The 27,161-nt window shown below is 33.2% G+C and overlaps 2 protein-coding genes across 2 annotated transcripts; one reads left to right on the top strand and one right to left on the bottom strand.

Annotated features, from left to right (window-relative positions):
• The first annotated feature begins 4,952 nt into the window (after nt 1-4,952).
• LOC122593738 (protein CLAVATA 3) lies at nt 4,953-5,522 on the top strand. Its single transcript, XM_043766215.1, has 3 exons — nt 4,953-5,028; nt 5,155-5,222; nt 5,349-5,522. Exons 1-3 carry the CDS (start codon nt 4,953-4,955, stop codon nt 5,520-5,522), a joined length of 318 nt encoding a protein of 105 aa, XP_043622150.1.
• A 1,474-nt stretch (nt 5,523-6,996) lies between these two features.
• On the bottom strand, nt 6,997-17,313 carry LOC122579318 (histone-lysine N-methyltransferase ATX2-like). The gene is made up of 24 exons (XM_043751474.1): nt 16,410-17,313; nt 16,261-16,312; nt 16,104-16,178; nt 15,792-16,011; nt 15,019-15,142; nt 14,826-14,930; nt 14,517-14,713; nt 14,341-14,433; nt 14,103-14,200; nt 13,749-13,919; nt 12,847-12,963; nt 12,526-12,573; nt 12,297-12,414; nt 12,071-12,136; nt 11,936-11,997; nt 11,695-11,751; nt 11,402-11,470; nt 11,041-11,242; nt 10,026-10,283; nt 9,314-9,375; nt 9,117-9,194; nt 7,767-7,862; nt 7,525-7,628; nt 6,997-7,446 (listed from the first exon to the last, which is right to left on the bottom strand). Exons 1-24 carry the CDS (start codon nt 17,138-17,140, stop codon nt 7,305-7,307), a joined length of 3,345 nt encoding a protein of 1,114 aa, XP_043607409.1. The 5' UTR covers nt 17,141-17,313; the 3' UTR covers nt 6,997-7,304.
• Between the last annotated feature and the right edge of the window lie 9,848 nt (nt 17,314-27,161).

The following is a 27,161-nucleotide window of genomic DNA, read 5'->3' as shown; positions in this document are numbered from 1 at the left end:
AGAATGAACTAGACTTTTATCTTAATCTTATTTATTTAAATTTAAATGTTGTTATAATTACGTGTCTGTTATATACTATATTTATACTGGCATGTTGCCGCGGAGTACGCTTTCTACACGATAAAGTTTTGTACGTACCTAGATTTATGTCAAATATTAAAAATCAAAATCTAAAAAAGGGATTAGTACTTTGAAATGTAAACTAGTTTACATGAATTGTCATAGTATATACCGAATTTCAATCTTGTGCATTGTATGCATGTAACAAACTTTCAAATCATGTGCATTGTATGCATCCGAGTATATGTGGTAATCACATACGCTGCGACATGTAAGTTTTTGATTGGTCGAATACATACAATGCTTAAGATTTGAAAGTTCATTTCATTCGATGCATAAGATTGAAGTTCGATACATAATATGACAATTCGTATAAAGTTTACATTTGGAAGTACTACTCCCTTTAAAAAAATACAACTAAACATGTAGCAATAACGATAAAAAATGTAAAACAATAATAAGATGTATAAAAACATATACAATAACTATATTAATGCCCTAAATGTTATAAGAACGTAAGACGTAATGAGATACAAGTTATTATATATTAAAAATGTTATTTATATTAAAAACAGATGAAAATAATCAAAACCAAATGTTTAAAAGTAAATCTGTAACTATTTATATTCCAAAAGTTTAGTGTCACGAAAATGAAAACATTGATGTAGGGCAAAAGTTAAAAGATAAAAAAAATTGGTAAAAATTATTATATGTTATAAGAACTTGTACATTTCAGGCATAAATGACTTGTAAATTTGTATAGACTTTTTGTATAAAAACATAGACAATAACTATATTAATGCTTTAAATGTTACATGAACGTAAGATGTCAGGATAGTGACGTTATTATATGTTAAAAACGTTATATTTTTAATGTTTCGACATCTTGCCGGACTATATTATATATAAATAAAAGCTCTTCAAAATATATATATATTAAAAATGTTATATATATATATAACGGATAAAAATAGTCAAAACCAAATGTTAAAAGTAAAATCGTAACCATGTGAAAGTTATTTGATGAAAACATGAAAACCCGAAAATTTAGTGTCAATAGGGCAAAAATTGAAAGATAGAAAAATTGGTAAAAAAAATATTATATGCTATAAGAACTTGTACATTTTAGGCATAAATGACTTGTAAATCTGTATAGACTTTTTTTTTATTAAAACATAAACAATAACTATATTAATGTTTTAAATGTTACATGAACGTAAAACATAACGATAATGAAAGTTATTTTATATTAAAAACGTAATATATATAAAAAGACAGATAAAAATAGTAAAACCAAATCTTTGAAAGTAAAATCGTAACTATGTGAAAATTATTTGATAAAAAATGAGAAACCAAAAAATTAATGTCAAGAATTTTTTTTTTTATCAAATTAAAACGTACGAAAAGTTTTTTTACACACTAATAAGTGTGTACAATATTAGATTTGTACGTGTTTTTAAATGTTAAGATTATTTCTTTGAGGGTGATTTCTACGCATCATTTTTTCGCAGGTGATTTTTACACAAGTGCAAAGAAATCACCCACGAAGGAAATTATCTTCACACTTATAAGTGCATAAAATATAAAATTTGTACACACTTATTATTGTGAACATTTTTTTTCACACTTTTAATTGTGAAACTTTTAAATTTGTACTCACTTATTGATGTAGACATTTTGTACACATTTATAAGTGTGAACGATCCAAGAATATTTTACGCAGTTTTCAAAAGTGCGTAGAATTGACTAATTTGTTGTAGTGTATATGTGAAACAAAAAGTGTATAACCAATATTACAACTTAATGGGAAAAAAAGGGTAATAGGGAGGAACCCTAGCCCCGGTACCACAATTGGATACTCATCGACCCACCCCGTATGAGCCATATGATGCCGGTAAAATACCTCCATCCTAATCCCCACATAATCTGAACACCCTGAAGGATCGAACTCGCATATTTAAACTTAACATATGGGTCTAGCCTTCATTGGTAACGGGTACCTTAAAGAAATTATTTTTGTTCCCATGAAAATTAACTACAAATAAATACTGATTATACTTTACATTTTTTCCAACTTTAGTTAAATAAAAAGAGAAACAAAAAGTGTATGACCAATATCACAACTTAATTTATACGAAAGCTAAAGAAGAAACATATGAAAATTAACTTCATATAAATATTGATTCCAGTTTACCTTTTTTTTTCAACTTTAGTTAAATAAAAAGAGAAACAAAAAGTGTAGAGTATATAATTTGAAAAATATATAAGAATTCATCAACAAATACCATCTCGAATGTTTTGATTTTCTTCGAGTTGTTCACAGCTCATATTCATAGATGATGGTTAACATGTGTCGGCTTATAAGTTTTTTTTATTAAAGGTCGGCCATTTTGATTTTCTTCGAGTTGTTCACAACACGGAGTCGTAGATGATGGTTAACATGTGTTGGCTTATAAGATTTTTTTATATAAAGGTCAACTATTTTTTATTAAATAAATATTAAAAACATTAAAGGATTAATAAGGATAAAGTATTAAGCTAAAGGAAGAGATTAAGGGTATCAAGTGTACCCTAACCTCATATTTTAGTTATATTATATATGTAAAATTGGGGGAATGTCCCAATATTATTAATGGTCGAAGACCATTAGGTTTATTATGTTTTTTGGTAATAACATGTAACTCAAAAAGGGAGCTAATTGGGCTCATATACCATTTGACATTTAAATATAATAAACTAGGGAATTTCTGATCCCACGTTACAGGACATTAATTGTTGGGTTGAAACGATTGTGTTATTTAGTATTACTTGCGTTAAATAAACAAACATTTTGTTATGGATAGATTTGTTTAAAAGTTTATCATATCAAATATATATTTATTATATTTATTTAAAAGCAAAACCACAATAGTATCTGTCTGCATGTTGCGTGGTTTCAATTAGTTCAATTGGTTTTATTGATGATTTATGTTTCTAAAAACTTTGACATATAAAATATATACTTACGCAAAGACAATACTACAAAAAATTAATAAAAGTATTTAATATATTGTTTGGAAACCTGAAAACGATTATGTTTTTTATTGATGATATGTCACTATATATGTTTGTTAAAATACTTGACATATGAAATGATATTTATTCAAAGACAATAGCACAAAAAAGTAGTTTTGATATATTATTTGAAACCCAAAAGAAGAAAAAATGTAAGAAACCAAGAAGTAACTCGTAATTTGAAACCTGAAAGAGATCTAATGTGGTAAAATCTAAATATTGTTACAAAAAAAAGAATAAACGTTTTAAATATAATTATTTGAAAACCCTAAAGGAAAAACATATTGAAAAACCACGAAGTAACTCATATTAGAAAACCCGAACCGGATGTGATTTGACAAAATCAGAATAATGATGCAGATTGCAACTTGGACGAATAGTAACTCACCACGCAGACGAGTTACTATTCACATGCTATTCAATATTAGAGTATATAATATAAAATTTATCCGACTTAGTTCGGATTTTTTCGTGCAATTCTCTTTTTTTTCTTATATTTTGTGTTCTTGGCAGAGTCGTATTGTATCACTTAACATAAAACATACATAGTTATTTTAGTACGAGATGGGTACCCGCGTAATATAGCGGCGGTGGCGGCAATAGGTGGTGCTAGTAGCGATGGTGGTAACGATATGGTTATTAATCTAAAACTAATTGACGTAGATGATAGTATAGTTATTTTAGCTTAAGAACATCCAAGAAAAGATATTACTTCTCGCTCCGCTCTAGTAACTAATTAACATGCTAAAATCAATAGGCCATACGGTTCATGCTTACCGAAGACAATCATTCGGTTAAGGGATATATCTTTTATAAATAACTTTATTAAGAATATTATAAAGATATTAAGTGGAAAAATTTTAATTAATTAATAAGGAGAAAGATAGTTTGTATAAATATGGGTGTAAAATATTTTAAGGATATATTGGATAGATTTAGTGTGTAAGTTAAGAATGTGTTGAAAATTAAGGGTATTTTTGGTATTTTAAAGGTAAAGAGTTGAAAAGAGGGGAGGGTAGTTTGTATATTAATATAGTATAGATTATCTTCTTAATAAAAGTTGTGAAACAACTCTAGCCATTAAGTACTTTGTTAGTTTAGGGAGAAAATTCGTTCAAGTTATTTTCCCAACTTAAGTCAAGTTGGGAAAATCTTTACCCTTGATTTTCATCTAAAGGTCAAGATTAATCTAACATGACTCGATAAAATCTCCTCCCGTTAGTTTAAGGGTTTGAAAATTAAAAAAAGGGGAATGAAAGTAATTAGTTAACACTTAAGATTGCATGCTTATCTATTATTTAAAGGACATGAGTTTAAATTTCACATTAAATTTTCATATTTTTAACTTAAACTCAACCAAACATACCTTTAATAATTTATGAAAAATGATAAATCCTTTAAAAGATTAGCTTAAAAATTCTTCTAAAACTTTAAGAAGGTGATATGTGATATCTATTAATTCTCTTTCCTTATCTTGCCCCCTAATTCTTACACATGTCATCATCAAATAGTTATGAGAATTTTTAAGCTATTTTGTTAAAATGATTAATCATTTCTCATCATTTATACTGAAAATCTTTTGGAGAGAAATAAATAATAAAATAAAAGTTTATCATCCAAGGTGGCTGCTGCATGATGTAATGATGTCGACTGTAGTTTGATTAGAAAGGCTAGCCTCGTTCGTAGTCCTTATAAATATTAAGCAAACTCTCTTCACCTCAAGTCACTTGTCACTCTTTACCCTTTCCTCCTCAAACCAAACATCACACAAATAACTCTTTCTTTCTCTTCTATATTTGCAGTCTACCATATCACATACACATTAAAATAAAAATCTCATGGCTTTTGCATTCAAATCACTTTCTTTCTCTTTCATTTTGTTACTTTGCGTGCTTTTTCTCTTACAAATCTCTTGTATGTACACCTCTCTCTCTATCTCATGTAGTATATATTATAGCTAGAGGCTAGATCCTCCATTTTATGTTATTTTTACTTTGAAAATGATTAAACTAAAAAAGGCTTTCTTCTCTTTGCATGCAGGGGGTATCTATGGTGCAGAAAAGACCATCTCATGTGACCCTTCTATGAAAGTTATGGGTAACAGGAAGGTATAATACACACACACACACACACATAGCATTTGTAGTTAGACAAACATGCATGCATGATTATATATATTGTAATTAACTAATAATATTGTGGTGTGACTAAAATATATATGTGTTTGTTTGTAGTTGTTGGTGGTGAATGGTTTGGAAGCAAAGCAAGAAGTTTTGAAGATAGATGGGAAGAAGAGTACTAGGAAAGAGGACCAATATTATGTGGGTTGGGAACTAAGGGCAGCACCATTGGGCCCAGACCCACTTCACCATCATGGTGCTGACCCAAAGAAGCCAAGAACTCCTTGAATCTATGACTTGTTTCATAAGACCCTTTGTTTTGGATGTCAAGTGCATGTTGTGGAAGCTAAGTTAGTTGACTTTATGGATGAAGTCTTTTGTTGACTTTTTTCATTTGGTGGTTTTGATAATATGAAGTATGTATATATAGTCTAGTAGTAGTAGTAGTAGTAAGTATAATATGGAAAGTTGCAATGTTCAAGATTTTGTAACTTTGATTTTGGTATGTAGTAGTATATGCTTTGAAGAAATTTTTGTCTTACTTTTCAGATATTCTCCCCTTGCAAAGGTTGTTTTAAAAAGTCAGCTAAAAAAGTCAACATGCAGATTATGCTTGAAGGTAGTTAGCTAAACAACACAAAATAAGTACAATATGAAGTCCATAGTCTTAATTGGACAAAACCAAAATAGGTTTAGATTTTTGGTTGACATTTTGTTTAAAATTTGGTTCAAATTAGCTCTTCTTATTTCTGAGGGAAGTGGCATTAGACTCAACATTTTTTATTTTTAGTAGATATAGAAGATGCACATCTTATACTCCGTATGAAGTGTATATATATGGCTATATGTATATAGTTATTGTTCAAATATTTACTCCAAACAGGTCGTTGAAAAGGCAAGGCCACCCTCAAAAGTCATCATGCAAATTATATCTGAAATTGGTAGAATACTAAACGAAGAATCTCAAAAGTCAACACATTACATATCGTATATTTGAACTTATCACTCAATGTTAATTACACATTTAACAAATACAAGTATTACCTCTAGAGGGAATTATGTCGTCACTAACATATTCTCTTTTTTTCCTTGTGATAGGCGACATCTCTTATCGTTACAAACTTACAATTAATCTTGTTGCTTTTGGCTGTATCTTAGATTTTAAGATGATTTATATTTGTTGTTCACGAAAATATAATCAAGTAACGCAAGCGTACTTCTAATTTTTGAGTTTCAACTGGCAAAAATTTAAATTTTTAAGAGAGAAAGAAAATTTAAGTTAAAAGGTTACCTATTAATAATTTTTATTTTTCAGTAGAGCAAAACATGTATGCATCGACCACTTAAATACAAAAATGTAAGTTGACTTGCCAATAGCGATCACCCCAAACGCCTGTGATGGAATCTAGACTTCCAAAAATACCCCAAACACCGCCATCCACCCCCAAATGTGAGGAGTGAGACCACCCTGTTAGGAAACCCCAAGTTACCATGTCTTCATGACATTGCTCCCATCCCATTCGCTAACCAAACAAAACTTTTCACACCTTTGCAATACTTTATATTCAGTCCAACTCCAATTACTTCATACAAAAACACTAAGCATTGGTCTGCAGTCTTCTATTATGTTAAGCATCAGACAAAGTGTCGCATCGGTTCCACCCACCCTAGAACCAGATTCTGGATCACCGTTTCTTTTCTATCAACAAATCTGAATCACAACAGAACCTAGTCCAAGCATTACTTGGGTCCTATTCGTGTATATATTTAAATGAAACACATATATGTAACAATATTGTGAAGTATCATACAAAATTTGGGTCATCTATTGCACACCAAAATTCCTTGCCCGTGATATACTAATTCACAATAACGCAAACCAGTCATAAGTTTCATAGCCTATGCATCCTTAACATTATCTACTACAATGTCATTATGGTTGGCATAAATTAACAACCTAGATATGTTTCAACACCAGTATAGCTAATTTTAATTATAGTGTTTGACTTACATGTTGTACAACATTTTAAGTTAGTGATTGAAGTCTTGGGACACTTTTCTAACCTCAACTCATTCTTCTTGATAGTCTTTTAACTCACTGCGGGGTGCATATAGCTTGGCCATTTGTGCCTCAGCATCAATGTCATTAACTACACCCCGGCAACTTGGAAAACCACAATAACAAGGTAGCCGTTCATCAATTGAAAAGAATCTGCAATATTAGCCAACAAAAGGTCACTAAAGAGGGGAAAAGATAGTAGATATGATGTGCAGACAACTAGAGGCATACCGGTAATCATAAGTCAGCTCTTCCCACTGTGCAATATCCCGTTTAGCAAAAATGATTATGTGTTCATTACCGTTAACACTTATAACTCTTGAATAACAATTTGGCTGAAACGAACAAGATCAATCGAAATTCAGGATAACATAGTACAATGATACCTACCTATGTACTAATATAATAGGAAAAAGAAAAAGATAAACATTGACGATTAAAATAATTTGAATAAAACAAAGAGCTTAACATACTTCACAAGAGTGATTAATTAAATGTGCAATGCTTCCGGCTCTTGTGGCATCAATTACACGCTCCTCATCAATCCGAAACATATATGTCCCTGCACCCTGCAAACACATATGACGAACAATATTCACTTTTCTAGCAACTCCGTAACGTATGTAAACATAAACGATAGTTAACTCGCAGTTCTTCAAATAGCAAAATGCTCCTGTAAACCTATGTGAAAATGACTTCTTTCAGAATTTTAAAAGGCCCATAGACATAGTACCTACCACTAAATCTACTAGATACTAGCAATAACAAGAACCATATTACATGTTATCACAAAATTAGATGCCAAAATTTAATCTGAAAAGAAACTTCCACACAACATAAATGACATGACACATTGAAACAATGACAATAAAACAAATTCAATAGCAAACCCCGATGAGGAAGGCTGAAGGCAGCGGAAAATTCAGATTAACAGAATATCTAGCCACACACAAACTGTTCGAAAGCTTCTTTTAATATGGTAATAAATCAATTGACAGCCCACATAATGATTAATGATAAAACCCCGTTGACACTTTGTTAAAAGTATTAAAATAGTGAATGAGGTACAAATTGACCTGCTTTTAAAAGAAGCCTTAAATCCAAAACGACCAACCTTCGAGGGTTAAGATGTCTGTCTCAATGAGGCTCAACCAACAATAATCCAAATGTAAATGAAACTAAAAGCATAATATCCCCCAACCTCTAGAGTAAACTGCTTGGGGAAGTAAAATAACCACCAATTAAATAAACCTTAGATGCAAGGACCGAGGCCCATGCCAGGGTCTAATAACAGTAGTACATTGATTGGGCCTTGCCTAGGTGGTTAAATTCAATTTCCGCTGAGGGACAGAGAGTAAGATATGTTTGGCATAAGCCTAGAAGAGGCCGTAGGTTTCTCTAAGATGCCAAAATTAAATGGGCACTAACATAAAGATCCAAAAAGGTCGCTGGACACTAAATTCTTTATATAATATGTACTAATAACTGGCTATTATTTAGAAATTCAGCTTGATGTTTTCCTGGAACCTAAACAGGTAATGGCGGAGCTTTATGATCGGTGTACTGTGTTTTGCCCATGTAATATGGCCTGTAACGTTGTATGCACACTAGATTCTTTATTTTGTAAAAGGCAGCTGCATCAGAGTTACACATTGAGGGTTACACACTAGATTCTAACGAGCAATGAAAAGCAGAAAATGGTGAAGTGTACATCAATAACAAAATAGTAAAAAAGGGACTAAGCTGTTGGCATCTATAGGTCTGATATAGTCATATACAATCGAAGTTTTCGAGTGTGGTAAGAAAATAATAAATCTGCTTACCACCAATGAGTTATATATCAAATGTTCTCTTCTGTCAGCTATAGGAGGCCTAACAATTTCACCAGTATACTCAATCACCTGTATCAAATCAAACCAGCAGTAATAGAATTGATAAGCCACTCATGAAAACTTTAATAAGCGGATTTGAAACATCAAACAAGATGGAAAAAAATACTTCCTAAAGGTAAAGATTTTACCATATCCCCCGCTTTGTGTGGTTGTTTTGCAAAGATGCCAAAGCCATGAATCGCAGATTTCCCTGTGCCGGATAACATCCATGAAGAAAAAAAGAGCAAAAGTATTAAAACTCCAACGGTAAGCAAGAGAGGGGGAAAGAGAAATATAAAGTTTAACTATGGCCACAAAAAAGATGCTACAATGAGAAGATTTGGCGAGACAGACAACAGAAGATAGCTCGATCCACCATTAAAAAGTAACAAGACATTTATCTAAAGAAATGAACAAAGGTAGTACACTGGTCAGGATAATAATATTATATATCCCAAGTTCGACGTGTTGCTCTACATGTATAAAGAATTTTTTATTCTTACTACTGTAGTCTGAGAAAGTGATATCCCTCAAGAGATAGTATAGATAGTATAGATACACACAGAGAAGCAAACCAGTAAAATATTTACCAATCAAAGTACAGTATTGATTCTCCGTCAAATAAGCAAAAAATACAAATATATCAGATTGCATACCATATTTTATACACGATATCATATTTTTAAAATTAACAAAGACGATTTATGGAATAAGTATAAAGTAGACCCCATAATTAAGAAAAGGCACCATATTTTTAACTTCGAGCAGCAATTTTTATGATGAAAATGAGCCTCGCTAGTCACTATAAAGGAAACACGACAGTATAGTAGAGTGCAAAAGAATGAGTAAGAGTTTTTGTACCAAATGCTAATCTCTTTCGAAATGATGTTCTCATGTATATGTACTTCTCAGACATCGAAACAATGCTTGTGTGATCATCAAGCAGAAAATTTTTTAGTTTTCCACAGCCAAAAGACGGCTTAGAGGCTACATCATCTTCAAGCTGGCAGAATCCACCCACCAAATATGGTATGTTTTCCACATATGCTCGCTTCATAGATGCAGCAGCAAGGACTTCAGGCTCTTTTCTTCCTCTTCTCCCAGAATAATCATAAGGCTCTGCTCACATTTCAACGAAGCCATCAATATTACATATAATACCAAACTAGACTTATCAAAGCATACTACAATATGTACCGACTCTACTGCCCTTGCCTATAAGTTAAAGAAGCAATGACATGACCTACCCAATATGATCAGCAACTAAAATGGTAAGTTAACATCGAGTAGACTGATATATTGTACAAACTGAAAATGACAAGTGATAGTGCCCAAGTAACATCACGTATGGAAAATGCTACCTAGCCAAAAAATGTTTGTGGAAAGCATATGACAAACAAATTAAAGGTAGAACTTCCAAATTTCTCCTAATTCACATAGCTTGCTTAACCACACATATTGTAAGTTAAGCAATCAAAACAAAGAAGATACAGAGTAGTGAACATCTACAACAGGACAAGAGCAGAAATTACTCATGGAAATACAGACACTGCATTTCCCAATTAACAGAACCAAGATTTACTTTTAGATTTTATAGTTTTGATTTAAGTTTAAATACAAAGGAAAAGCCCACTTTTAATAAAAACCCGCTGCTGAGCTCACCAACATAAGTATTAATCGAAAACCCATTTAAAAAAAATCAAGCTATGACATACTATAAACAGACCCGAAAAATAAGTAAAGAACCTTCAAACACAGAAATCATGTTGTACATAGATTTACGTCCAATTCACACAGAACAGTGATAGAGAAGAGAGATCTGGGAAGCAATAATTTGAATTTCATCAGTAAAAAAGCAAAGAGACAAATTACACACCACATCGAGCACAGCCAGAAGGATTCACTGGACGAACATGATCTGAATTTTGACTCGGGATTTGCCCCATCCAATCATCAGAAACAGTGCGTTCAGAGGTAGGATTAGGACTATGCCTTTTACAAAAAGACAATAACCGAATACATTGGTTCTCCTCGTCCTCTTCTAAAGGAACCAGCTGCAGTCTTTCCGAATCTGCAAGCTATGTGAACACAAAGTAGTATACAGAAGACAAATTAGCAACTGAATTAAACAAATAAAAATAAATTGACACTTTAGCTAAGGACTTGCAGAATCACTAGTTATAGCACCGACAAAACCATGTTACATGTATCTTTAACAAGTGAAGTATAACAATTACCTCGGCACAAAATCCAGCAGCACGAGCACAAAGTGGATGGTATGCAACATAACATGCATTGTTTGAACACTGCACTCACACAAAGTAGGTCAGGGGGTTCGATAAGTGACATACATTAAGATATCTCTAATTTAAGTTAAACGAAATTTATCCATATCCAACATTCAACGGAAGATATTGCAGCGGGTAAATCACAGTAGAGTCCAGAACACCAACATATTATTAAAAAAAAAAAAAAAAAACATAAACAACATGCAAATATACATAGTCCAAGCATGTAAACAAGCAGTTACCTGTATACAAGCTCCATAAGGGACACCACATATGCTACATAAAAGTTTCCAACGGTCCTGAATGTACAAGAAATAATTAGACATGTCAGGGCCTCACCCAAAAAAAAAGTTCTTTGTACGATGTGAACTAATTTTTTTCTATGCATCTTTCATGAGTTAAGAACATATTCTTCGAGAAGGAGCCAGACGAACTAGAAGCACAACGTAAGAGGCACGAGTAGATTCTTGGAAAAGGAACTACCTTACTAACTCTATTCAGCCCATCGATTGGCTCCATTTTCTTGATATCAGCTAAGCAAGTTTCTGAACAGAAAATATGTTAAAGGATCTGAAATAAATATGCAAAAAGCAATACATTATAAAACAAAAATAGAACCTGGTATCCACATAGCACATGCGAGGTGAGCCCAGCGTCCGTCAGTTGTAGGTTTCATTGCACCTCCTAGAAACACAGTGAGTTATATGACTAGCTGTTACTTGGCTTCATTTTAGTCTACCCGACTAGTTTGGATTAAAAGCCAGTTTGAACTAAAGGTTTCTACTTTTACACAATAGCTGTTACTTAGGGTGTAAGTATATATATGGTGATATAAACAAAGTACCTGTAACTGGACAAAGACAGCAAGGGGGTGAATGTTCAGGTGCCCCTGGACGACATAAGTTGCATAACCAAAGGACTCCATCAACAGGTTCCAGTTCCCCATAACATCTAGCATGAACCTGCCAATAAATACATATCATGGAAGTGACAAAAGACATTTTATGAAATATGCCTAATATAATATTACTCATATAGACGTTTATATCATATATTCTGATGAATATGCTTACCATCATTCTGCACTTATCACACTGCAGAAACAAATTATTGGCATATTCCTGAAAAGATAATGATTGCATTAAAAAGCAATGTTGCAATATGTATAAGACACCATAGATAGGACTAGAAGTGCAGATGAACAATCAAAATACAGACGCAGTGGTAGCATCTCTAATATAGGATGTAAAAGATACAACAAAAGCTTCCTCTTTAGAAAGGCTAATGTCAGAAAGGTTACCATCAGATAAAAGAACTGTGGTTAAATTGTGTCCATGAAAAAGGTGGAGAAAAACATTATTTTGTAAATTAAACATAAATGAACAGAAAGTCACCTCATCCATGTGACAAACATTGCACTTATCTAGGTCCTTCCATTTAACATGGACAGGTCTGTAACCAGCTGGCATGTTGCGTGTTCTCCCTGATGTCAACTTCGAACTCGATGTCCCCTGCATATAACACTGACTATGATATAGAGCTAGAAAAGCCAAAGAAATAAATATCGCCTAGCAGATAAAAGATATGGCTTTATCCAATTCAGAGCATAACTATTGCAACAACAATCTCAAACCATATTATCCAGACAGTGTTTATCGACGGCAGTGTGGGGACTGGGTAGGTCAAGCAAAAGTGGTGAGCTTGAAAATATGGAGTACCAAGTTACTAATTATTTTTGTAGGAACATGTTGATAGATTGCTAGTCAATCAGATTGATTAATTAAAAAGTGAAGACGTGGGTCTTGATGAATTGCCCCATACACAATCAGTCAACCGGAACAATGCCAAAAAGAAACATAGAGGATACTTGAGTAGTTTAGAAGGCATCAAACACTAAGAGCTTAAATCCAATTTTAAACTTAATTGTTCAAAATTTCAATTTTCATCTCAGCACTCCATGCATACAGTGTGCAATTATCTTACTACCTATACGGCTTTTAGCATATGCCACATTGCCACGTATAAAAGTGTGAATATATAAACTCCCTCTCTATATATGTTAACTACAGTTTTACATAGCATGACACTCTATTTTGATTTATAACTGTCAAGAATTCAAGTCATAAAAGCAGCAAACAAGATTTGATAATGAAAAGACCTACTGTAGAGCATTTGCTTTATTTGTCGTGTGATATGACCGTATGAGGCAGATACTTAAATATTACGGATGAAATGATTGAAAGATGCAATTTGCAAATAATACAATACTTAGATATATGAATTAAAATCAGATTACCTGTATTAGTCTTAACACATGGGGATCAGAAAAACCAAACATATCGGCACCAGATTTGAAGAAGCTCTCAGATGCACCTTCAGCCTGTGTATGTTCAGAACTGCTTGAGTGCATCTCTTTTATCCTTTCATAAATTTTATTCCAGCACGTCGATGGATCCGGCCCATCAAACTGCATGACAGAACTTCACATTAATAAACTGTAAATCTAAATTAATTGCACAAGGCATAACAAAAAGAAAGAAAACAACCAACAAATTAAGCATGTTGTACAACTGCAGTTCAATATCACATAGTAGCAGGTATGAAAAGATAAAAGCAAAAAAAATTGACTGCAGTTAAATAAAAGCAGTACCTGATCTCCTTCATCGGTAGTAACTCTAAACAATGGTCGCGTTTTTCTGTCAGCATCTCTCATCACTTCCATCTTATATACAGAAGATACACTTGGATCTGGATCACCATGAAATTTTAAAAAACAAAAAAGAAAAAGTTAAATGCATAACAGTAGAATCAAAAAATATAAGGGTCAAACTACTTGGCAGGGAATTATGGTAACGATATGAACTGCAGAACATTAAATGAAAGATAACCTGATAATGAAGGAAACTTCCTTGTAGCTGCATAGCCTAAGGGGCAGATAGATTCGGCATCATCAAGACACTCCAGGTCTTTAACTAACTTACCTACACAAGATTTTGAGTGCAAAAATATTAAGTACAAATTATAGAGAACAAATATTCTGGACATCATAGATGAAGACTGTTACCAAGCTTTAACACTTCCAAATCCCCTACTATAATAGGGCAGCTTTTAGAGCCTGTGAATTTCTGAACTATGTCAGTGCTCAAAGACTTCATCTTTGAGCCATCAATACCTTCATCTTCACTATCACCTCCTAAATCTGTGCCAACACCATTCCGCAGCTGTAACATACTTTTTGGAAGTTTTTGTCTGCTAAGATACCTGATCAATGAATCCAGAACATATACATGAACATGGAATAATCCAATTAGATAAACAGCAGCTAACAAATTTAAGTCAGGCTAAACAAAACTATAGAAATTTTAATATTTACATTTTTGCTTCCTCCAAGCTTCGAATGAAATCCGATTTCTTGCATTTCAGGTGGAAGGAAGATAGAAGCCCTTTAAGAAATGAGATCACGAGCTTTGTTTTAACCCTGACAATCACAAAACAGTAAGGATGTGTTACATAACAAGATATTCCTTCGGTAGTTAAATATCTTAACAACGCAAAAAATCAGATACCTAGCAAAATCATGGGTGCCAAAAAACTGTACAAGAACTGATTTTTCTCCTGAACTTTTGCTTAGACCTCGGCGAATGCTAGCAAACGCCTCATCCAACACGATTGCTGGCCACACGGCATGGCCTGTATCAACAAACAAAAGAAGCTCAGTCATGTAAGGAAAGTGATACACATTGCCTAAGTGCTAGCAACTACACAAACTAGGGATTCAGCCCTAATATTAACCATGATGTATGATTATGATCTGATGCACCAGTATAAATATGAAAACCATAGCTAACACACAACACAGAAAGCTGAGGTAGTGAGGTACTACAAGTGGCAACAACCACAGCCGCTGTCTTGTATCATGGAACGAAATAACCCATGGAGAATGGTCAAAGCAGCTCATAGATTAGATGTTCACTGCTATATTTATTGCGGTTGATTGCAACTTATTTTCAGAAATTTAATATAGTTTTACGCTAGTATCTTTATAAAATCATATCTCATTACTTGTACTTATGTAACTTAATGTACATTTAGTGCCGTTTCACAAGAAGGGAGGCATTCACCAGAGTGATACTATCTAGGCACCTGCATAATATCTTCTTGTAATAAAATCCATATATCTTAAAGTCCAAACAAAGTAAATGAAGGTGGTGTCGACTAAAAAAAATCGACTTGATATTACGATAAAGACGCAATAAGTTACCCTAAGGTCAATCTGGGTCCTAAAAGGTCAATACCACATTTAACTACAATAGTGTATGTAAGCTCTCAATGTTCTTACCAGTAATTTTGGCCCAAATGATGTCTCCAGGCTCAATATCATGACAGTCATCCAAATTGGCCGCCAGTACAATCATCTCATTAACGTCAAGGTCATCTGTTTCTGAACAATGAAGATCGCAGGTCAACCCTAGACTTTTTATCTCCTCTGGAGACACATGGAATTTAATTCTTTCCTTGGATAGAACCACCAGCTCTTCATCACCGTCTTCATATGCAACCTAAATATAACACAGCAGCCGTTAAGAGGACCACAAAACTGAGTACACAAATACTTCATATACTACCAAATAGATACAAAAAGAAACATTACATGATGTCTATGGCTCTCTAAGTCATACTTTTCAATACGCCCAAAGTACCAATCAGCATCCAACGGCCAGTAAACCTATAGAAAAGAATAACCCAAGTAAGTAACTTGAATGAACAACAAACTTATAATGTAATAAGCTATAAAGATCACAACTTGCCTTGCATTGTAATCCCACAAATTTCTTGGGCTCCACACCATCATATTTCAACCTGTTTTCCGATATCAAATACTCATATAATCTTACACTTTTACCTGACAGATAACAGAACAAAAAAAAGAAAACTGTTTTTCTGCGATAAAACATACCGCACCCATCTTCTAGTCCGGCTTGCAGTGGTGGTAGACTTATTTGCTTCTTCAAACTCATTCATTTCATTCGGATCACTGTTCTTCTCCACATCACTTTTGTTATTATTTTTCCTTTTTCTTCTTCTACTACTACTACTACCAACACTATTCTCATTATTCACATTATTTCGTTTCCTAGACGATCCTCTCAATCTCGGAGCATCAACAACACAAACGGAATCATCATCATCATCATCATTACCATTACCATTACCATCAATCCCTAACTTAACAAGCTCGTGATTCGTCTTCCGTTTCTTATTACTATTACTACAACCAACCAATGCCCTCTCCTCATCATCAAATTCAACATCCTCAACTTTCACAATCACATCCAAACCCGCCTTCAAATTCGACACATAAGTCTCGTACCCACACCTCCCACTTTTACTACCCCTCTTCCTAGAATAAAAACTAACAACCGGCGGTTTCGCTCTCCCTAATTTCGGATCAATATCGAGCAAACCCACATCGTTTTCGTTATGGGTATCAATAAATTTCCTAGCTTTAACCTTTTTCGACATCGCATTCGAATACGCACTACAGGGAGATGTAACAGAGTAGACTAAATCAAGAGGAACGTACCTTTGGTTCTGATTTCGGTCGATTTCGGGCCGAATTTGTTGTTGAGGAGACGAATCTTGATCTGGGTATTTGTTATTCGATTCCAATTGTGAAGAAAATGCCATTAAAAATTAGGGATTTTTATTGATATTATTATGACATTGAAGGAATTAGGGTTTCGAAATTCAAGTGTGTAAAAAGTGAAAGGGGTTTTGGGGATTTGATTTGCCCACAATCTTACCCAATTTCCCGCCCCACTAATAAATCAGAATCCATCAAACTTATGATTTTTATTATCATTATTTTAAAGAAAATATATGAAGGTGTGTGGATAATTCGTATCACCTAAAACCCTCTGATTATTTTTTTGTTTTTAAATACATACATACTCATATATATGTAAACTTAGGTAGCATTTGGTTCACATAATATTTTTAAAAAGAATAGAATTTAATGAAATGGAATTTAATTAAATAATGTGTTTGGTTGGTAAATAACAAAAAGGAATGTATTATCTAATACAGTAGTCAATGACTCAACTACCCTTATCTATTTATCTTTATGTTTGTAGGGTTGTATTCATATGAATCCTTTAAAAATGATGGAAACCAAGGGACTAATCTCAGCCCTTGGATCAACCATCATCAAAATCTCATCAAACATGATTGGTTACTCCAGTGAATTACTCCGGCGACTGTGCAATCATATTTGATTGGTCTAGCCAATCAAGCTTGATTGGTTACTCCGGCGACATTGTCCAATCATATTTGATTGGTCAAACCAATCAAACTTGATTGGTTACTTCGGCGAATTACTCCGGTGAATTACTCCGGCGACATTGTCCAATCATATTTGATTGGTCAAGCCAAATCAAGCTTGATTGGTAATCACTAAGACACTAACGTCGTCGAATCTTCTCCGGCGACACTGTGATTTTTCTGGCGACACTGTGATTTTTCCGGCGAGCTCGAAAATAGTGTTTATTGGCTAGGGTTTGTGCGGAATGTGTTTCTGAGTGATTTGGTACAAGTTTCATGCGTTAATTCGAAGAAACAACAAAGCTATAGCGTTTTTAAGTTTTCCGATGAGTTTTTCAAGTTTTCCGTCGAGTGTAGATCGGATTAATTTCTGGTCAGGGTTTGTTCACGGTGTGATTGTGAGTGTTTTGGTGTAAGTGTGATGTTCTAATTCGAAGGAACGAAGGTTTTATCGGCATTTGAAGTTTTCCGGCGAAGTTGTTGCATTTTCCGGCGGTTGTATCGCCTGAGAAGAAGGAGGAGGAGTTGGTCGCCGTCGCCGGTCAGAGATAAAGGTGGAGATGGTCGTGGTTCAAGATCCCGTCGCCGGAGCCGTTGCCGGAAAAACGGGGGAGAAAGAGAGAATCTATGTGTGTGTTTGTGTGTGTGTGTGTGTGGTGGGAGGAAGGAGATGACAGGAAGGGGAGATATCAAGGGTTGGGATTTATTTTTTAGGGGATAATCCAATGGTCAAGATTTGTCCCCTAGTTTCCAAAGAAAATTTAGGCCTCAAATGAACAAAACACTATGTTTGTAACCCTTCATAAAAGTCAGTCATTTGTTTTTTTATACACATTTTCTTCTTTCTAGATTTTACACCAACCTCTCCATCTCCAATTATTTTCTTTAAACCACCGCCGACATCACCATTTATTCAACAACTTTCTTCTTTCTTGATTTTACACCAACCTCTCCATCTCCAATTATAATATTATAATAATAATTATTATTATTATTTTAGTTATAACCACCAACATATCCAGCAAATCATATATGTATACATAAAAGATAAATGAAGTTTCTTGTTGCAGATGATGGTGGTTTATTTGCGGTGAGTGGGTGACGGTGGTTGTTTTCGGCTATGGTTGGCTGGGGTTTGTTTCCGATTGTCGGTGCTGTTTTTTTTTTCCAGTTGTGACTGGTGTGTTATTTCAAGTGGGTGGGTGACGGTGGTTGTTTCCGGCTATGGGTGGCTGAGGTTTGTTTCCGGGTGTGGGTGGTGGGGGTTCTTTGTTGTTGTAACTGGTGGGTTATTTCCAACGTCTGGGTGACGGTGGTTGTTTCCGGTTGGTGGGTGACAGTTACTGTTTCCAGCAGGCCTGCAGAAGTGGTTGTCGTGGTTGGCCAGAAGTTGGAGAGGACATGCTGAGAAGGTTTAAAGAAGATGAGATTGTAAGGATAATATGGTACTTTGTAGATTTAAGCCTTCATGGAATTGAATTCTTTTATATCCACCAAAAGAATATGATTCATATGAATGAAGGAATCTTTACATTCCATATGAATCGAATTCCTTCATATTTTTGCAAACAAACATGAAATGGAATGGAATTTACATTCCAATTCCATCAAATTCTTTCAAATTATGTCAACCAAACATGCCCTTAATGAGATTTTGTGCAATTTTGACAAGCTAAATTGCTTTAAAAAAATATATATCCAAAGTTTGTTAGTTTTTAAATTTAAGGTATTCAATCTATTTTTATCAATAAAAAATATCTAAGTTTGTTAATTTTTAAATTTAAGGTATTTAACTTTTTTTTATCAATAAAAGGTATTCAACTTTCAAAATTTAAAATTAAAATTTTTTAATGACATTTTTAACTGCGGTTTTCGTTAACTTTTTCTACATGGATGGACCACTAGGATGTTAAAAACTATCCCTATTCGAACCCATAATTTGATCTAATTTTGTTCTAACACTCAAATATCCGAAATCTTAGATATCCGAACTTCAGATTTTCGAACCCGTAATCTAATCCGATTTTATCCAAAAGTTTACCTTAAGTTTTCTTTGGATATCCGAACCCAAAATTTACCCCTAATTTTTCGTATAGAACCAATAGGGTGTTCAAAACTATCGATATCCGAACCCATAATTTGATCCGATTTTATCCAAAAATTCTTTTATTCATAATCTTGGATATCCAAAACCTCGAACATTCAATTTTTGGAATAAAATATTTTGATTTTCAGTACCGAAATTTCAAAAATTTCGACTTTATAAATTTTAACCTTTAGATATCTTATTTTATATTTTGCTGACGATTTATTTATTCATGTTGTGTCGGTGGATAAAAAAAAGCGGTAGTTTCCGAGGATTTGTAAATTCAGATGTCTAAATTTTCAGATTATGGCTTTCATTATCCGAATCTGAATCCAAAAAGTTGAATATCTAATATTCGAATATTTAAGACTTCAGATATTTGGGTTTTAGAGTAAAATCAGATCGAATTATGGGTTCGAATAAGGATAGTTTTGAACTACCTAATGGTCCCTCCATGTACGAAAAGTTAACGAAATTCTCGGTTAAAGATGTCAAGAAAAATTTTTGATTTTATGTTTTGAAAAGATGAGTACCTTTTATCGATATAAAAAAAAAAGTTGAATACCTTAAATTTAAAAATCAACAAACATGGATATCTTTTATTGATAAAAAAAAAGAAAAGTTGAATACCTTAAATTTAAAAGCTAACAAATTTGGATACCTTTTTGTGCAATTTACCCTTTTGACAATAGTAAATTTTGAATTTTTTTATTTTCTTTCTGGAACTTGGACTTTGGAGTTTGAAACATTTTTCACGTTTATACAAGCATAAAGGTGTGAAACAATAAAAGGCACCGATCCGTCGAATTTCGCAAGCAATTAAGTTGTCGGGCACACCGCCCCGCCTGGGCGATCCAGCGGCTCGGGTTCATTGTTTGCCGACTCAAATTTCAAAAAAAACAATCATTGAAAACGGCTCGATTTCAACAAAAAGAAAACATTATTTTTAACTTTTACATATATATATATATATATAGAGAGAGAGAGAGTGCAGTTATTGTGAGAATTAGTAAAAGGTCGAGAACTGCGAGAACTAATCTAATCCATTGGATTATCTAAATCAATGGTTAATAATACTTAATGGCATTTGTGTAAATAAGTTTTCAATTAAAAGGCTGGAACGTGCATAAAGGGTAGAGTGGGTATTAAAAAAAAGTATATATAAAACAAATCATTTATTAAAAACAAAAACTCCCCAAAACGCAGCCCCTTAAACACTCCGTGGAAAATTTCTAAAACCTTCTTTAAAGATTCAATCCAATACTAAAATCAAACAAAATCAGGCTTTGGAAGAAAAAAAATCCATGGTGTTTGTGTTATCGACTAAGAATCCAGGTACAAGAATGTCACATGATGAGGAGTAAAAGAGGTATTCTTTTTAACCTAAAAATATTTGTTGTTCGCTTCATGTATTGGTACATCTGGTTTTAAAACTAATTTCAGTTCATGTGTTTTTATAAGTAATTTCGATTTATGTGTTTCATATTTTTCTTGTTTTTTAATCGGTAGGAACTATTAAAAAGAGTGCAGGGTAAGAATGTTGTAACCGTTTATCTAGTTTACCAATAACAAAGAAACGACGGTTGATTAAACTGGTCCATCAAGTGAATTTGATGAAGGTACATCTAAAACACTATGTATTTAGTTGTGACTATATTGTTTTTTTTGTTAATAATGTCATATTTAATGGTTGCTGAAATCATTGTTTGAGTTATGCACATATGTGTTTAACGTAGTAAATTGGTGATAATGGACTGGACACATATGTTTAGATGTAGTAAACAGGTCCATCAAGTTATTTGTTTTTTTTTAAAAAAATATATTGTAACTTGTTTAGATGTAGCAAATTAATGATAATAGGCTGGACACATGCTTGAACGAATCGTAATTGTGCTACTGGATACATGTCCTATCCATGTCCATAACAAAGATTGCAAAGTTCATATGTCATGATTGGATAAAGGGCACATTTTTGTTGTATGTTGTACACATTTATATGTGAGTCGGATAACATATGAATATTCAAAAGTCGACATAATTAAAATTTGGGTATGCGATAATGGATATGGAAACATGTGTTTAGTTCGGTGTACACATTTGTGTTCCACAATGTGAAAGTGAACTTGTGTTTTAATATCATTAGGTTTAACTTTTCCATATGCGTGTTCTTCGTCGTTTCCTTTATTATTGTAAATATGTGTTTTGTTATAATTTGGATTAGCTTTGTTAAATCATGTACCCATGTGAAAATGATGTGTGAGTTGTGGCAATGTAAACAGATATCGTGGAGGGGTTAAACTATTTGCATAATGGATTCCTTTAAGGTTTAATCAGTTGTGCATGTGTGTTTTCATAAGCAGATAATATTTATGATCAACTGTACATGTGTGTTTGTTTCAATCAATTTATATATTAAAATAGTTAGAACACGTGTTCCTATTAATGTTCACATGTGTTTGTCACTTTAGAATGTGATAATCGGGTAGGGAAACATGTGTTTTCCCGATGTACACATTATGTCATTTGTTTGTGTCTTTGCATTTACAAATGTTTGATACATTTATGCGTATGAGGTCCGGAATATTTTGGGTGTGATTCCCGCTAAATAATTGAGCAGTACTGCATGTAAATGAAAAAGTGTCATTGATGTGCAAAATCGAGCTTTAAATTTATAAAACTAAAACTACCTAAAAACTCACTACTACGCACTCACGGGCAGTGGACCCGATCGTTTGTAATATAGTTAAGAGATAAGTTTGAGTTCGTTCTCAGGGATTGGAAATGATTAGTTGCTTATGAAATGGTTTGGAAAACGAGTGTTGCTTTGAAAATCCTCTTGACAATTAAAGTAAATTGGTTTGCAAAATAATTGCATAAATTTAAAAAGAACTTCAGACAATATAATTAAAAGTCATCCACCTTGACTTCCCTCGACTTCAATTGTGATTGCATCTGATTAAGAACAAATTCTCTAGAGTTTAAAGATAATCGTGACAAGATTAAGGTGCTCACGTGGTACCACCAACCGTGAACAAAATACCGAATCACCTAACTGCTAGTTAAATTACCCAAGCAGCTACCACCAAAACTAAGACAATTCTTCCAACAATCAGTTTTATTGACTATCAAATTATCAATTGAACCTATGTGACAATAACGTGGTACCACCAACCGATATCAATCACGTTGACAAAATTATTCTTTTCTTAAAATGATATTCACTATCATACCATGAACTAGTGATAATTACTTATAGACAAGTAACCGTTTTAAAATCACATACACATTCAACTGGTACCACCAACGAAGAATTATATGCAACCAATATCAAAATTAATTAATAAAAAGAATTAACATCATCAAGATCACAGAACAACGATAATTAAATAAACCCTTTTTTGAATTAGAAATATTGCAATCACATTATCCGTCTCGTTTCATCAAGGTGGATGATTAAACGTTTAGCCACTCATGATCAATCCACAATAATAAATAAAATAGAAGAGAAACATGATGTACCAATTTTTTGATGAAAAATAAATTGCAAGACAGTAAGTAGATACGATCTAGATGGGTGCTCGTGAATCTTCAACAAATCCGCCTAAGAAATTATCTTGATTGGAGGGTGAAGAAACCTTGTAGAACAGCTCCTAGAAAGAGTTTTGATGCCTAATTTTTGACCTAGGTTTTTGCTTATATACCCTATGAAAATCTGATGCAAAACCGACCTAGGTTTCTTTTCCCCGTGCACCCACTGCGGCGCAGTGGGGTTGTGCCTTCCCTTACTGCGGCGCAGTGAGGTGTGGTTGACTTTGACTCCCTCATGACTGCGGCGCAGTGGCTTGTGTGACCACCACTGCGGCGCAGTCATTCACATGCAACCCCCACTGCGGCGCAGTGGGGCAATCTCCAATTGTTTCCGAAGATTTTGGCTGCGGCGCAGTGGGCTAAGTGCATCCCCAATGCGGCACAGTCCCTTACTTGTGTGGCAATTCTTCTCTCGATCTTGAACTTGCTTAACTCGCCGTCTCTTCCACTCGAATCAACTCTCGATATAATAAATCACTTCTGGGCCAATAAGTCTTCCAAAAATGCACCAATCGAACGCGTAACCTGTTTAGATCCTGAAAACACTAACAGACACCATAAACGCGTCAAATGCATACGAAATTGACTTAAAACATATAGTAAAATGACCAATAACATGTGGGTAATGGGTATAAATTAGTCACATCAGTCATGTTGAACGTGAATCTATGCTTCAATTCCTTATCTTGCTTTTATTGTTACAAAGGGCGTATGTCATGGTTGTCTTAACATTCTCTAGAGCGTGTACGGTGGTATTCTCAAGGGAGCAGGCCCATGAAAACTTGTGGATCTAGGGAGAACATGTATAATGATGTTTCTGAGAGTTTCTTAACCTTGTCCACAAAAGTAGAAGTCTATAAGTGATTATAAAAATACCTTCAATGGAAGCTTTTTCATTATATGCCACAAACATTACCTGTCTTGTGACTCATTCTTAACTATTTTGACAGCTTCAGACAAAGCCGGATCCTGGTCTCTTAGAACTAAAAGTATCTATTTTGCAACTACAGCTTTCAGAGGAAGAAAAGTTGCATAATCAGCAGAATCACACATTGAGTCTAAACTACAAAATATTTGAGGTGATTGATGAGGCATAAGGCGATGGAATCGTTAGGCAACTGGGAGCATGTTATAAGACAACAGTCAACGAGTATTGATTGGCCTTTTGATGATATGATACCGAAGTACGTCTTGTAGCTATCGTTGTAACCCCAAAACTTTCAAATCTATATGTCGAAAGTAGCTTTGTAGATTTGTGAAAATGTTGTACAAATTATGCTGAAGAAATATACTTTCGGCAGTTTTTAGATATTTCATAAGGTCATTAGTTTGGTCTTTTTATACCTTATATTTGTATGTGCAAACTCGGTTATAAGACCAGCTTCTGATTCTTTTGGATGGATTTTAAAGTAATTTTTAATGAGATTGATTATCTTTAATGTATTATCAAATTGTTATGTTGTGTTCTTTGCAAATTAGATTTTTGTCACATCTTGAAACCATGACAACTTCATCACTATGCATTTTGTTAGGGGAATTTTTTGGTTGGAGACGTGGAGTTATTATAGTGTTATAGAAAGTGGTAGTAAAGTTTTTGACTTGGGATCATAAATAATATGAAACTAACATCTGTTTCCATTTACCTTGTACGTATATCAGCATGACACTCGAAAGTACCCGAGATCGCATATTCAAACCATCATAACTAAATAGTGGATTTAGCTTATCTGAAAAAAGTTTGTTAGTCATGGATATGTTGCAGTAAAAGGTGGATTTTTTTTGTAACCGCTATATTAATTAAAGGAGCTATTCCTGGAGGATTTTAATTTCCATGAAAATAATTAGCTAAATTGTATTTACTAAATTATGTTACTACCCCTAGCCATATCCATTAAATATTAGTTTTCGCAGTTCTCGACATTTTGATGGTTCTCATTTTATCCTTTGACTATATATATATATATATATATATAACCCGTTTTACTTCACATTTACCTATTTCATTTCAATTTCAATATAAAAAACTCTTTCATCTCACAATCTAAAAGAAAATGAGTCCCAACAACAACCCAAATAATCGTCAACAAGGTCCGATCGATTATAATGATCCAAACCTACTAAACAACCTGACTTTTATCCATTTGATTCTAAATGAATGTTAAACAACAATTTCTGATACAACAACCACCTAGTCAATCTATGTCACAAATGGGTTTTGGTAATTGGAACGTGCCACAAGAAGGGTACGGTTTGTGGTCACTTCAAGAGACACCACAACAACATTTTGAATTCGTTCAAGAAATTCAACCTGAAGCTGAAGTGGGAGGTTCAAGACAACAAAAAAGAAAGTGCCAACACAAAAGGAAGCCGATCGATGAACCACAAACGAAAACACCGGCTATTCCGTGGTCACCATATGTAAAAAAGAATCTATGCAAAGCTTGAATATCAGTTTTATTCACTATTTTCATCAGTTTTTGTGTTTGAGGACTGGAAAATCTTACAGAAATGTCTTATTAGTTTCACAATTGCTAAAGTTCATTAAAAATTAAATGTTTGAATAAATGATAATAAAAATATATGTTAAATCTAAAAGAAAAAAAAATATATAAAAATGTTAGATTTTATAAAATTCAACTAAGTTTAGTGTATAAATAAAATAAATAAAGAAAATACTCGGCTGCAATTAAATTTATAATTAATTGCTTTACTGGATATAAACGATTGGAAAAACAGTCATTTCCCTTTATAGACTATCACGGTACACACACAATGTCGCGACAAAAGTGGCGGTGTGATGGCGTCGTATGGTAATGGTGTAGGTAATTGATGTAAATGTGTGTTGATTTAAAGGGGTTGTAAAGATATTTTATAATATAAATGGCTGATAATATAATTTAATATTAAGGGTTGGTGGTAATTTAAGGATAGTTTGATCAACTCGTATATTATATTATTTCTAACTTTAACATAGAGTTATATATTTTATATTAAAATAGTATACTTTTTGTTTTTCAAAACTTCACAACAAAAGTTTTAAAATTTGTAGTTTAGTTATTATATGTATGCGCGATAGATCTCGAATTAAAGTGTTTTAATTGTCTTATTACATACTTCCGCTTTAGTAATTGACTAGGTTAATTACTTGTTCTTTAATTGTTTATTTAGATAAAATGAGTATATACTTTAAATAATTAAAGGTTTTAATTATTTACAATTAAAATGAGTATACAATTTGATTAATGAACAATGTTTTAGTTAATAAAATCCTAACACACATCAGTAATCAAAACTTAATCGTAATAATTGAAACCGCACAACATCTAAACGAAGCCTTATGTGGTATTGCTCTTAAGTAGATTTATTGAGAATCTTTTGTGCAAACTGTAGGTCCTTCACTTGATAGTTTAACTCACTAGTGTAAAATACAATAAGTCAAATATGCACTAAAATTGGACTAGTATTACTTTAAATATAAATGCAATAATATAAATAAAGTAATACAAGACTTAAAGCAATATATAAGTAAATATATAAATGGTAGAACACAATGTAATTTTCAAGTGTATTTTATTTATTGATATTAAATAAAATACAAGATTGTTGCGAAACCAATATATTACACAAGTGTAACCATCTTAACAATCTATGAATTACAAACGATCTATACTTGCTAAATAATCTCCTTGGATCGAAATACTTAAAGTTGTACGT

The sequence above is a fragment of the Erigeron canadensis genome, chromosome 1, assembly GCF_010389155.1.
Source record: "Erigeron canadensis isolate Cc75 chromosome 1, C_canadensis_v1, whole genome shotgun sequence".
NCBI lineage: Eukaryota > Viridiplantae > Streptophyta > Magnoliopsida > Asterales > Asteraceae > Erigeron > Erigeron canadensis.
Note: the sequence above shows the minus strand (reverse complement) of the source record. Positions and strands in the feature narration are given on the sequence as shown.

Excerpts from the sequence above, each read along its gene's own strand:
- LOC122593738 (XM_043766215.1), top strand. The coding sequence starts at position 4,953 with ATGGCTTTTGCATTCAAATCACTTTCTTTCTCTTTCATTTTGTTACTT. Across the intron at positions 5,029-5,154 it reads TTTTCTCTTACAAATCTCTT|GGGGTATCTATGGTGCAGAA; the intron begins GTATGTACACCT and ends CTTTGCATGCAG. Across the intron at positions 5,223-5,348 it reads AAGTTATGGGTAACAGGAAG|TTGTTGGTGGTGAATGGTTT; the intron begins GTATAATACACA and ends GTTTGTTTGTAG.
- LOC122579318 (XM_043751474.1), bottom strand. The coding sequence starts at position 17,140 with ATGGCATTTTCTTCACAATTGGAATCGAATAACAAATACCCAGATCAA. Across the intron at positions 16,313-16,409 it reads CGGACTAGAAGATGGGTGCG|GTTGAAATATGATGGTGTGG; the intron begins GTATGTTTTATC and ends ATCGGAAAACAG. Across the intron at positions 14,434-14,516 it reads TTTGGAAGTGTTAAAGCTTG|GTAAGTTAGTTAAAGACCTG; the intron begins GTAACAGTCTTC and ends AATCTTGTGTAG.